This window comes from Hemibagrus wyckioides, linkage group LG14 (genome assembly GCF_019097595.1).
Source record: "Hemibagrus wyckioides isolate EC202008001 linkage group LG14, SWU_Hwy_1.0, whole genome shotgun sequence".
NCBI lineage: Eukaryota > Metazoa > Chordata > Actinopteri > Siluriformes > Bagridae > Hemibagrus > Hemibagrus wyckioides.
In genome coordinates this window covers 990,768-1,004,395 of record NC_080723.1, presented here as the reverse complement: position 1 = coordinate 1,004,395, position 13,628 = coordinate 990,768, and the positions used below count along the sequence as shown (strand labels likewise).

Here is a 13,628-nt window from a genome sequence, read left to right as displayed (position 1 = left end):
CCATTTGTCCTTGAGACCTCATGGTGAAAAAATGAACTAAGAATTCAACAGTGCTGCATAATCTAATGCTATTTAATATATCGTATGCATGCGGGGTCCCTGCCTTATGTACAAGAACGGAAATAACCAAATCCTGGGCAATATGTTATTGTCAAATGATTTATTTCAAGAACATTCATCTAAAAATACAAAATACATTTTCAAGTTTAAAAAAAAAAACAAATAAACAATCACCATCATTAGGGAAAAACAATGGCCCAAAGTAATATTTGTTATTTCAGTTCTCAATTCAAAGGCTTGTCTGTTTACAGCTCTGTAACACACTGACGTGTCTTATAGTCTGTGCACACTTGTACAGAATCACAGTGTTCTTAATTTGCTTTATCTTTATTAGAAAAAGATCTGAAACTGCTTGTTGTGCATAAATCTCTAAAACGGATGCACCTTGATAGAGAATTACTCCACCATGTTTTCTGCTTCACAAAATAATCCCATTAATTCCACTGGAGCTAAAAGGCCAATTGTGTGACTTCCAAAAGGCCAGTGTGTGTGGTGACCTGAAGGTAACCACTTTTATTTTCTTTACAGTTCAGTGAGATACTGTGTAGATGTGTAGAAGTGTAAATGGCACTCATTCATAACGAATTAATAAAACTATTGTACAAGATAAATTCACTGCAGTGCATTCATCATAGCTTGCGCTTGTTTAAGTTCTGGAAAGCAAAAGGTAAAAAAAAAAAACATACATTAGTTTACACTTTAGATATAAATATTGTACTGTAAAGCAAAGGTATTGGTTGCAAACTCTTAAATCAGACCTGTTAAGAGCACTCTGAACTTGTCTGCACTGACGGAGACTACAGTCGTCTCAGTGGAACCAGACTCTGGGTCCTGAGCTTGGAGCTTTAGCTGTACTGTGGGCTCATTCACCTCCTTCAGTTCGCTGGAGCTCAGTGTGTAGTCCACTCTCCAGTTCACTGCCTCCAAACGCCCCACTGAATACACACAGTGAATATACCATCTCCAGGATGTACTCAGCATAATCAGAGGCTCATATAAAGTCTGCTCTATGCCTTTTTATACTCACAGCGTAGACTGCTCTCCTTTAGCTTCTCCTGCAGGGCTGTGTGTTTGTCTTCATATGATTTACACAGTCCTGTTGTGTGCTCTGTAAAGACAAAGGTGCCATCACTGCCTAGGTAAAAGCTATTTGAAGAGGTGTGCAATAATATCATTCCCAATGACTAAACACACTGTAGCTGTATTCGAGGACCACATTATAGATCTGCAGTCTCTGTGTAGTAAATGTTCTCACCTTTAGGCAGGCCAAGTTGCTGAAGTTCACTGGACAGAGATTCACTATCAACATCATGCTTTGCTGCACTGGAGAGGATAAAACTCAGTACAGCGACACTGGCTTTAATATCTCCACTCTCTGGAATAGATACACTGATCATTAAGATTGTAGATCATAGCTTATAACATTCCAATAAACTGTTGGTGAAAGAGGAGATACACAGAAAAAGCTTCTGGTAATCAACTTCTATAGTAATTAGTAAGTATTTTTCGATACTTATATGTATGTTATATGTATAACAGTCCAAATCATTGAGTTCAGGTGATGTTTTTCAGGGGTTGGGCTCGGCCCCTTCGTTCCAGTGAAAGGAACTCTTAATGCTTCAGACATTTTGGACAATTTCATGCTCCCAACTTTGTGGGAACAGTCTGGGGATGACCCCTTCCTGTTCCAACATGACTGCACACCAGTGACCAAAGCAAGGTCCATAAAGACTGAATGAATTAGAGCGGAGACTGTGAGCCAGGCCAAAAGTTTTGGGACATCTGCCTTTACATGCCCATGAATGTAATATGGAATTGTCCCACCCTGTGCAGCTATAACAGCTTCAACTCTTCTGGGAAGTCTTTCCACAAGGTTTAGGAGTGTGTTTATGGGAATTTTTGACCATTCCTCTAGAAGCACACTTGTGAGGTCAGGCACTGATGTTGGACGAGAAGGTCTGGCTCGCAGTCTCCGCTCTAATTCATCCCAAAGGTGTTCTGTGGGGTTGAGGTCAGGACTCTGTGCAGGACAGTCAAGTTCCTCCACACCAAACTCACTCATCCATGTCTTTATGGACCTTGCTTTGGTCACTGGTGTGCAGTCATGCTGGAACAGGAAGGGGTCATCCCCAAACTGTTCCCACCAAGTTGGGAGCATGAAATTGTCCAAAATGTCTTGGTATGAAGCTGAAGCATTAAGAGTTCCTTTCACTGGAACTAAGGGGCCGAGCCCAACCCCTGAAAAACAACACCTGAACTCACTGATTTGGAGGGGTGTCCCAAAACCTTAGGCAATATAGTATCACACAGCAGCTTTACAGAAATCCAAATGTAGAATTATATTTAGATCTCTAATGAGCAAGCCAGTGATGAAGCAACCACAAAAATCTTCATGAGATGACAAGAGGATGAGGAACTGACTTAAAAGGGAACCAAATGTTCTGGTCAATGCTACTATTTTTGAAAGTTTGGTATCAGCATAAGTTACATGTGAGCATGTAGCCAGTTAATTTGTCTATAAATAAAAGTGGATTTTGCATATTTTACATTTATATTTTTATTTAGAATTTAGCTTTACATCCATTTGTGAGTTAAGAGGTCAGTCCTGTGTGTGATTTTGTTCTGCATGGAGTATAGACCATGAACAGCTTCTGGCTTATCTGTGTACTGCATGGCCCATGCTTAATGCTGAAATAAACAAGGCTTTAACTCACCAAACTTTGCATCAGATGTTAGTTTTGCTATCTTCTCATACTGGAAATGAAAGCTGGTATTAATGATGCCTCCATATTTACTCAAGCATACATTACAGCAGCACCATAAATCTGCTGAAACTTACATCAATGCCCTCGTCGAGGATGTCTTTAATCACTTGCACACACAGAAGCTTCATCTTGACGCTTGACTGTGGAGTAAATAATAATATAATAAATAATAATAATAATAATAATAATAATAAAATGCACATCAGAGTTTCCTAGCTTTACTAATACAGTGTATTTACTGAGATCATGTGACACAGTATGTTTCTGTGTGTCTCCTGAATCTGTTACTTAACTATTCGTGCTAAAGTGCTGATTTCAGCTAAGACCCAGTCCGGGCAGTCCAAATCCCCACAAAACCGGAACCGCTGAAAAAAAAAAAAACCCAGAATGATCAGATTTATTTAAAATCTCACGAGCATCATAACAGGTTAGCAATGCTAATTCGGCCATTTAGCTAACACGATATTTACTCTGACACACAACAGCTACAAGAAAAGTTCGCTTTAACTTGTTATTAGTTATCAAATATAGCGTTAATTGGTCGTTGCGACCTAGAATAAAGAATGGTCAATAACGAAAAATAACATTAAAGCACCATATTATCCTGCAGTCAGCTGTGAAGACGCTTTTCCTCGTCTGTAAGCCCAGGACTGTGCACTACAGCGCCAACTAGAGGCTGGATCAGGAAGCGCACGCATTGTTAGAGCTGAAGCTGTAGTCAAGGCAAGAACCTTTTACTGTCATTTCAACCGTGTCCACCGATCAGCCAGGACATTCTGACCAATGAATAACACTGATTATCGACGGGTCAGGGCTGTTTTGGCAGCAAATCGGAGACAAAAAAACCACAATATTAGGCAGGTGATCATAATGTTATGGCTGATCGGTGTATAGCTGACGCAGGTCAGCTAGTTCACCCTGGTGCTAGATAAAACCACCCTAGGTACATAATGTGCAACGTGTGCAACCAGGTGCAAACAGACAATACAGACAATATATATATATATATATATATATATATATATATATATATATATATATATATATATATATATATATATATATAGGTTACTGTATATCTATAGACTATTAGACTATTTTGAAAAAAACGTCTCTTAAACTAACCAGCACCTGTTCCTGCTGAGTCAAATCTGTAGAAATATAATAAAATATATAATATAATATAAACAGAACCAAACTGAGCGTGGATTTAACAGATGTATAGTGACTAATCTAATCACACTTCTCACCGGAAAGTGGACGGGCTACTAAAAGCCCTCTTAAGAGGACCGGAGTATACAGTGTGCAGTGAACTGCGCAGAACGTGCTGCTGGAGCTTACCCAAATGCTGAAGGCTGTCTTTGATGGACATTTTACTCATTGCGCAATTCATTACACCGTGAACACGAAAAATCAGAAGGAAGAATCAGCTCTCTGTCTATTTCAGGAGACATTGGTGGATTTTATTCAATAGACCTGTTCCCTGTGATCGGGAGTGGAGTTTATCAACTTTACAGAAAACCTGAGCCTTTCTCCTCACTCCAGAGCCTGGGTTATAGAAATGAAACTGGTCTACCAGGCGTCTCTGTTCGGTTCGTGTTTTCTCTCAGTTATTTGTACATGGGCGATTCCCAGGTTAACGTTACGACAAGGTATGTTTATTAATCAATCATCACGTTTATTTGTCTTGTTTTATTAATCAGGATAATGACAGAAGGTTCTGTAACAGTAAAGGACAGAGCTCTAGATCTTCAGCTTCACATGATTTTACTGAAGTAATTTTTTTTTTAACAGATAATTCACCAGAACATATAATCTATAGAGAAAATGTAAGCCACACAGTCTTCTACCTTCGGAATGGATCCGACAGCCTGTTCTTGGGAAAAGTGAACTATGTTTTGGAGCTGAACGATGATGGTGTAGAAGAGGTAAATATTGATAACGATGACAAATTCACGACAATGAAACCAATGCCCTTATATATCACTAATGCACCTGTTTTAACCAACACATTTATTAACAGAGTTTATTAATGCAGAAATCTGTGCTGCAAATCTATCAGGACAGCACATTAATAAATATCTGCTTCTTTATTAATCGTTGTGAAAGGAAGATAAGGGGTTGTGTGATGTGAGTGTCTGTGTGGAATAAAAATGAATTTGTATTTTTGTTGTAGAATCACACCCTGACCGATAACAGAGGTGAATCCTGTCATGGGGTATGTATGCCTAATGTGCAAGGAACATTTAAGAACTTTTTTAGACATCTTGTACTGTTCTGTGAAAATCCAAATTTTAGCTGGTTTTTGTTGAGTCTTTTTGATTTACTGTAGTATTCTACAGGTCATCTTTGATTAAAGTCCTAAGCAGAATTCAGTTCAAATTCCAGACACTATCAATGCATGTTTACAAGCTTGTGTGGTTTATTTAACAACTAAACCAGAAGTTTTTACAGAGTCTACTGAGTCAGTGTTGGGTACCTATTAAGTGCAGATTTTCCCAATATTTCAGAGCTCTTGTGAATACGTCATAACTGTAATCGAAGAATTCCAGGACTGGCTTTTTGTTTGTGGAACAAATGGAAGGCAGCCAAAGTGCTGGGAGCTGGTGGGTTGATTAAAGAACATCCGTCATCATTTTCTTTGCTGGTGTGTGAAATGCAGCTGGACTGAACTGATATTCCCCTGAACTGTTCTTTTTTTTATAGGATCTGAGAAAAAATCGCTCTAATGTGGTTGTGGAAAGTATAGACGGCAGTGGCATCTCGCCTTACACTTACTCCCAAAACTCTCTGTCTCTTGTCGTAGGTATGTGAAGTTCATTGCTAATAAAGGATGCAGATACTCTACATGCTTTTAGAGGTGAATGGCTATAGCATTGAAATTGCTAAACAGCTAAATACAATGAGCAACAGTCAATGTTTAAATGCCTGTGGCATGCTTAAGAAGCTTGTACCCCCTTTGCAGGTTTCCATTTGTATTTATGGAAAGATGGCCTGTAGCTTCGAAGTTAATTGTTGAACATAAAGATATACCGCATATATTGGGCATATATATTTCATCTTCAGAAACCTTCCATTGCCTTAAAATGCTGAATCTCACACTTTTTAAGGGTACTTCAGGCTAGTCGGGCTTTAAAAAAAGCTGCTGATTTTAATTAAAATCTACTACATTCAAGTATCATTTCCTCACATACTGAGAGTGAGTGACATGATGAAAAAAACATAAATAAAAACATAAACACTACTTGAAGACATTTGTACAAGCCACTGTATGTATTATGATGTCATTATGGACATGTAGTGTAGTTAGTAGTGTTACATAAAAAGTATTTATCTAACACTTGTGTGTATTTATTTATTTATTTTTCTTCCCACAGATGGAGACATTTATGCTGCAGCTCCACTTTATTCGGATGGAACGTCACTACAGTTCCGCAGACAAGCTGGCATCCAAAACATTTTATGGATGTATGATCCATGGGTTACAGGTAGATAAATGAAATTGCACACATTCACATACACACACAAATATTATATATTACATGTGAAAACTGACAGTGACTCCACTGGCATTGTACCAAATTATACTATACACAGATCAGGCGTAACATTATGACCAGTGCCAGGTGAAGTGAATAAGACAAGTAGAAGAAGAGTATCTCCTCATCATGGCACCTGTTAGTGGGTGGGATATATTAGGCAGCAAGTGAACATTTTGTCCTCAAAGTTGATGTGTTAGGAAAAATGTAAGTAAGTGTAAGGTAAGGATTTGAGTGAGTTTGACCAAAAGGGCCAAATTGTGATGGCTAGACCACTGGATCAGATCAGAACTGCAGCTCTTGTGGGGTGTTCCCGGTCTGCAGAGGTCAGTATCTATCAAAAGTTGACCAAGGAAGGACCAGTAGTGAACTGGCGACAGGGTCATGGGCAGTCAAGGCTCATTGATGCACGTGGGGAGTGAAGGCTGGCCCTTGTGATCTGATCCAACAGACGAGCTACTGTTGCTCAAATTGCTGAAGACATTAATGCTGGTTCTGATAGAAAGGTGTCAGAATACCCAGACGGGTTAGGGCTGTTTTGACAAAAGAGGGACCAACACAATATTAGGTCATAATGTTATGCTTGGTCGGTATATTTTACAACTAAATAAACGTCTAAGTTTTTTTTCTTTTTAATCAAAGCTTTTGAAATCAAATTAAAATCACTAAATATTTATAATAGCAATGTTTATATACAAATTAAAGCTGTAAATGGCTTTCTTTTGGCCTATTCCCTTCCAGAACCGACATTTATCTCAGCGTTTGTGGCCAGAAGACCTGAGGACCCACTGAATGAGAAAATCTATGTTCTCTTTCGAGAGAAAAACTCAGACAGAAATCCAGAAGCTGACCCCTGGATCACTAGAGTGGCCAGAGTATGCAAGGTATACAGCATTTGTAAAGTATACTACTATGTAAAATATATATTACTATTTATTATGAAGCACACTTAAAAAGGAGGGACTTTGCACAGATAACATGCCAAGGTTCTTCGTGTTGATGGACAAAAACATGTCGTAAAATATTGTGTGTTCCACCATGGCATATAATTATTTCTACTGTCTGGACCTTACTTTTTTTTTTCATTGTACAGGGAAATGAGTATTCCTTTGCTGTGTTATTTAATCATGCTGTTAGATGGTGCTTTCAATGCGTTTAGCTTGAGCTTGGCTTGTAATGTAAGAACACTGAACTATTTTTGTAGTTGCTGCTAACAGATCCTGTTTTATTCCCGTCATCTCTTTGTAGATTGACAAAGGTGGGCCTAAGAGAATTTTCCAAAACATTTGGACATCATTCCTGAAAGCACGTCTTGTGTGTGCAATTCCTGGGGAGTCACTGTACTTTAACCGCTTGCAAGATATCTTTGTCCTGCACTCTAATGACTGGAAGGAATCTCGGGTCTATGCTCTTTTCTCAAGCAGCTGGTAAACATCCTCCTTTATCTCTGTATAGCTTAGCCAGCACACAACACACTCTGTCTGTGTACAACATGGTTAGTAAACACCCTCCTCTATTAGTGTAGGTAAACATCCTTTATTTAAGCACAACATGACAACAATTTATATACACCCACCAGCCATGACGTTAAAACCATCTACCTAATAGTATGTTGGTCCCCTTTTCAAGGCATGGACTCAACAAAACCTCTCATGGTGTGTTGTGGTATCTGGCACCAAGATGTTAGCAGCAGCATATCCTTTAAGTCCTGTAAGGGGCCTCTGTGGCTTGAGCTTGCTTGTTCAGCACATCCCACAGATGCTGGAGTGGATTCAGGTCTGGGGAATTTGGAGGTCAAGTCAACACTGTGAACTCTTTTTCAGGTGTCTCAAACCATTCCTGAACAAATTTGCATCACATGTGCACCCACGAATGAACCTTTTACACAAGCCCCAGCACCACCAAGCCCCACTGTTGGGCAATTGAGCAAGGCCCTTAACCTTTCTGCTCCAGGGGTGCTGTATTATAGCTGCCCCTGCGCTCTGACCCCAACTTCCCCATCTGAGATACGTGAAGAAAAGAATTCCACTGTGCTGTAATGTATGTGTGGCGATAATGAAAGCCTCTTGCCCTCAGTTCTTCTTAAAAACAACACTTGTTTAATCAGATCAGAGAACTTCCTTACATTGTTCTGATGATCAAGTACCTATTATAGGTGCTATTGTCTGTGGGCAAGGGGTCAGGATGGGCACTCTGTCCACTCTGCAGCTACACAGCCCCACAGGCAGCAAGCTGTAATGCCCTGTATGTTCTAAAACCTTTCTATCCTAGCCAGCATTAAGTCCTGCAGTTTGTGCTATAGAAGCTATTCTGTCAGATCGAACCAGATGGGCTAGGCTTCACTATCCACGCTCATCCATGAGCCTTGGTCACCCATGACTTCCTCACCGGTTGTCCTTCTTGGACCACTTTCATTAGGAACTTGCCACTACATAGCATTTGACCAATTTGTCTAGCCACAATTTGTTCCTTGTCAAAGTTGCCCATTTCTCCCACTGTGGTTTTAATTTTATGGCTGAGGAATGTATATACTCCTTGTCTGAAGTATGAAGATGCTGTGCAGTAAATTCATTTTAAATGGACCTGTTTGTATTAACATGTCTGTTTGTTAACACAGGAATGCCACGGCTGTTTGCATATACTCCTTAGATGAGCTTGATGGCATTTTTGAGCATTCCAGTTTCAAAGGATACAATGAGGAAATTCCCAACCCAAGGCCAGGAACTGTAAGAACATGCTTATTTTTCTTACCTCTCTTTTAATTTAAGACTATATTCACTTACATTTGTATTGTTACTTGTCCTCAACCGGAGGTAATCAAGTAAACAAAATTAGGCATGCTCAAGTAAACTTTAAGAATCATTTTTGTTTGGATTTTTAACGTTATCGAGTCCTAAGTGGTGCAATTATATTAAACCCCCAACAATTTCCTTCATTTCTTTATCCTTTGACCTAGAGGGATCTGTTAGGATATTTTTTTCATCTCATAACAATGCCTATTATATTAGCTTCACAATGGTCAGGATGTACAGTACTGACTGACCCCCAAATACTGACACACCTCTGTTTGGAATTTCTTACAAACCTACATTTGCTTAACATCACAAGCCAATATATCACTAAAACCCACACACTTGCAGTTACAAATGCAAGTGCATGGTATAAATATTTTAAAGAATAATTTATGATATTTTTGTTCCCTCAACCAATAGGAAATATTCATGTTTGCAGAGACTGTTCAGCTTAGTATTTTAAAGTCTTTTTGACTTCCATATTTTGTTTTCCAGGGCATCCAATTCAAATCCAAGGAACACAAACCATATTTATTGATTTAATAACAAATTGTGACTTTTTTCAGTGTGTGAGGGACAGTAGAACTCTGCCAAACCCTACTATCCTTATTGTTAAAAATCATCCAGAGATGACTGACTGGGTCCACCCCATACAGAAGCATGCTCCATTCTACATCAGCAATAATAATTACACCAAGATTGCAGTGGATAGTGTGCAGGCTTCAGATGGAGAAGTGTACAATGTGTTGCTGCTTGTTACAGGTAAGCACTAATTCATTATATTCAATTATTATGGATTTTTATGTCGTCGTTAAGCTTCAAAATGATGTTCATCTTTCTGCAACGTCTGCTCTACAGTTTTAACAATGGGTTTACTGAGGCTAAGAGTCTACAGGATGTATAATAATAGCAGGGTCGATATGATCAAGGTAAACACCAGAGAGACATAAAAAGGAAGACAAATCCAAAACACTATTCAATCTTAATTAAAAAAACAAGACAGGGTCACAGTACCAGAAATCAGGAGCAGCATTCAGAACAAAAAATGGCTAGGTAAAAGTACATAGAGAAACATAGCAGTGGCAACTGTTCCAATTTAAGAGAATGACCATCCAATTTAGCAGTAGCTAAGAAATTACACAGTTTTTGGACCAATTTGCAAGGCTTCACAATGTATGTTTGTGTCCCTTTTTTTCCCCTGCCTTTATTGTGTGTAACTGGACATTATGGGACTATTAAAGGAAATGGTTCAAAACTATAATTAAGGTGGCCTCTAAAGTCTGATCCCTGTGTTTATTCTTTCATTACTGGATTGGACTCTGTTTTCTATATACTGTTGTTGTGTGACTCAGGTGCAGTGATACATTATTTAGTGAGGGTTACACACTGACTTTAATGTACCTGAATAAAACATTTCCTGGTTTAGATTTCAAGCTCTCTACAAGCCAAACAATGTCACCAAACCTAGGTTTTCCCAGTATAAGCCTCCACATGGGGTGTGGCTTATTGTTGGAAGATTGAGATATGTCTGGGAGCCAATGGAGCAAAATTGGTCACTAGGTCGGGACGGAGGTCATGCTTTCTTTACCCTGGCAGTCAGAGCAACAGTGGGCAATCATAGGCATCTGTGAGCTCATGTATGTAGAAGAGGGCAGGTAGAGTGTTCCTCTGAGTGTGTAGAGAAGGTTGTTGTTAAAAATGCTAGTTTTCCCTGATGATTTGCTGACCACACCTTCTATAAGACTTATGACATACGAGATATTAGATCAGATTGTCTCCCCTTTTTAGCCATTCAATGCATTTGTGTGTGTGTGTGTGTGTGTGTGTGTGTGTGTGTATAAACTACAGACACTGGAAAGATCCATAAGATACTGGAGCATGATTCCAAAGCCTTTATCATTTCTGAAACAAGTCTTTGCAGTGGTTCTGCTCCTGTTCTCTCTATGAAACTACACCCTAAAAAGGTACAGCCTGACTCTGATGTGATTTTTTTCAATTCTTTTTGAAAATATTGTGCTCTAAAGATGTCTTAATTAATATACTGTATGTATCTTTAGGAATACAGTCAGAATATAGTACAATCTAAATCACACAATGTTTTCCCTCTTTGCTGCTGATACTTTACTTCCTCAGAGGAAGTTGTTTGTTGGATATCCTGGACAGATGTCTGTCTTAGACCTGCAGAAGTGCCAGGACTATAATGCATCCTGTGAAGACTGTGTTCTTTCCAGGGACCCATACTGTGCTTGGACTGAAAATGGATGCACTTCACAAATTAAGTATGTTTTGCGAACATTTTCTTGAAGTTTGCATGTTTGTCAAATTTTTGCAAAAAAATTGTAAACAAGTTCAATAAGCCTATGAGCTAAAGGGTATTGTATTGTAAATTAATTGCAGAGGGGGAATTCAAAATATTGCCACTGGTGAGCCGCGTATATGTTCCAGAATTTCAGGTAAGCTATTTTGCATGAATTCCCTAACAATGTTGTTTTTCTCAGTGCTCACTGAAATCTATAAAACAACATTTTTGTTACACAGCTCCAAAAAGGCCTAAGCGGGATGCACCATTCTCATTTCCAGCCCCTCCAACAGTACTCGTTGTGCCTAAAGGTTTCCCTTTCTACCTTTCCTGCCCAGTTGACTCCCACCATGCCACCTACAGCTGGGAGCACAGAGGTGAAAACGCACCATGCCAGAGGACTGAGTCCGACTGCCTCTATTTAATACCAGCTGTCGGTGCACATGACTATGGAACGTACAACTGTGTGTCAAGGGAGCGCAACTATGACAAAATGGTTAAAGTATATGAATTGCATGGTCAGACCTTGAACAAAGCCTTCAGACTTGCAGCTCAGAGAGAATGGCTGTTGGCTGTAATCACCTCTCTACTTTTCCAAGTTCATTAATCTGCCTAAAGAGCAGTGTGTCCGCTTCTGACCTTAAGCTTCTTTCCTGTTATGTCCGCTAGTAACACAATATATCGACAGTTGCATAGGAAAGCAAGTAGGTGTGTCTTAAATCCTTGTACAAATGATAGAAACCAGGCACGTGGTTTTCTTTCCGCGGCGGTTGGGATTGCCACAGAGATAAAGCCAAATATGAGCAATAAAATGTCTCACAGTTGGGTGTAGTCTGGAATAACGTAACAGGGAGAGTACTGCACAGTGAGATAATTTAGTCTGTAAAACTTTATATATATAAACTGTAATATGTTTTTGTGTTATTTATTGCTCAGGTCCTTGCCCAGTTCTAACAGTAAAATATGTTATTGTTGAAAACAACATGAAACACTCTAACACCAAGGCTGATGCTTTTATTGTCAGTATTTTCAGTGAAAGTGTTTTGTAAAGAAGGTATGAAGAAGAGCACTTATGAACAGTGCTAGAGTAAAAGCACCTTGAGGAACTGCAGAGTGTATATAGAGAAGGACAAACACGGTACGGTACCATCTCAGAGTAGCTTCATTATTTTGTATTGACATAATTGGCAGAATAGTCAAAAAGACACACACACACACACACAGATAATTATAAATAGGGATTTCTGCCATGTTGAAATATGAAGCTTTCTGAATCTAAATAGTTATCTTTACAACCATGAGGCTCATGCACTTATTTTTAGTCCACACATCATGTGCTGGATTTTTCTAGATATTATGTGTCTTACTGAACACTTATGCTGTGAACTAACCAGAAATGAAAAGGATGTACAGTAGGATTTTTGAGTCATTTCTTTTGAGTACACATTCATTTAGTTCTTGGATAGTTTTTCTTCTCTTGTCTAAACTCTTGTCAGTTTTTATTTATTTATTTATTTTTATTCCCTTTTAAGCCCCATGTTTATTAAGGACCTTTGTTTCAAGCTGTTTTCCTAACCACCCCTGAGTGCCCCTAATGCATATATAGCTGTGTGTGTGTGTGTGTGTGTGTGTGTGTGTGTGTGGTGATGTGATTTGGGCTGTAACTGATTTAAGTGATATGAAGGTTTTATAATGAGTGGACCATGTGACGTGGTCACTGTGAATGTTTTTTTTTTAAAATGGCCTAAACTGAAAAGGACTGCATGATTAGTTAGATGTTAGTACACTGTACATATTAACAAGAGAAAATATTTATTTATTTTCCTGAAGTCATTATTAACAAATTCAGCTATTTATAACTATCATAGCTATTTATATAAGTAAACGTAAGTGTGTATATAAACATATATTTTTAACAAGAATTTTCTATTAAAGATTTGTGTGTCTGGATCGGTTACTGTGTGCTGTTTACATGTGCTATTACATAATGGAAAAACACTTTGTAAAGCCATTATTTATTGATGGTTGAATACAACACCAGGTGGTGATACAGGATACATGACAAAACAACCGAGCCTTTCCAGAGTATTTCAGCTATTCTTGTGTACTCTACAGGACAATTTTCCGCTAAAAGGGGTTACACCTAAAATATGTTTTGCTAGCTCTAGGGTGA

The 13,628-nt window shown here is 38.7% G+C and overlaps 2 protein-coding genes across 2 annotated transcripts; one reads left to right on the top strand and one right to left on the bottom strand.

The window, feature by feature from the left end:
- Positions 1–145: 145 nt before the first annotated feature.
- commd4 (COMM domain containing 4) lies at positions 146–3,560 on the bottom strand. Its single transcript, XM_058407416.1, has 8 exons — positions 3,421–3,560; positions 3,119–3,190; positions 2,900–2,965; positions 2,775–2,814; positions 1,316–1,435; positions 1,088–1,168; positions 819–995; positions 146–713 (listed from the first exon to the last, which is right to left on the bottom strand). Exons 1-8 carry the CDS (start codon positions 3,421–3,423, stop codon positions 673–675), a joined length of 600 nt encoding a protein of 199 aa, XP_058263399.1. The 5' UTR covers positions 3,424–3,560; the 3' UTR covers positions 146–672.
- A 539-nt stretch (positions 3,561–4,099) lies between these two features.
- sema7a (semaphorin 7A) lies at positions 4,100–13,403 on the top strand. The gene is made up of 14 exons (XM_058408790.1): positions 4,100–4,477; positions 4,620–4,753; positions 5,002–5,043; positions 5,336–5,431; positions 5,532–5,631; positions 6,203–6,313; positions 7,106–7,248; positions 7,613–7,791; positions 8,982–9,090; positions 9,723–9,918; positions 11,005–11,120; positions 11,290–11,435; positions 11,554–11,609; positions 11,695–13,403. Exons 1-14 carry the CDS (start codon positions 4,387–4,389, stop codon positions 12,060–12,062), a joined length of 1,887 nt encoding a protein of 628 aa, XP_058264773.1. The 5' UTR covers positions 4,100–4,386; the 3' UTR covers positions 12,063–13,403.
- The last annotated feature ends 225 nt before the right edge of the window (positions 13,404–13,628 follow it).

Coding starts and splice junctions, on each gene's coding strand:
- commd4 (XM_058407416.1), bottom strand. Junction 2,966..3,118: donor TCAGCACTTTAGCACGAATA/GTTAAGTAACAG, acceptor TTTACTCCACAG/TCAAGCGTCAAGATGAAGCT. Junction 996..1,087: donor AAAGGAGAGCAGTCTACGCT/GTGAGTATAAAA, acceptor GTGTGTATTCAG/TGGGGCGTTTGGAGGCAGTG.
- sema7a (XM_058408790.1), top strand. CDS start 4,387: ATGAAACTGGTCTACCAGGCGTCTCTGTTCGGTTCGTGTTTTCTCTCA. Junction 4,478..4,619: donor CAGGTTAACGTTACGACAAG/GTATGTTTATTA, acceptor TTTTTTTAACAG/ATAATTCACCAGAACATATA. Junction 7,249..7,612: donor GAGTGGCCAGAGTATGCAAG/GTATACAGCATT, acceptor ATCTCTTTGTAG/ATTGACAAAGGTGGGCCTAA.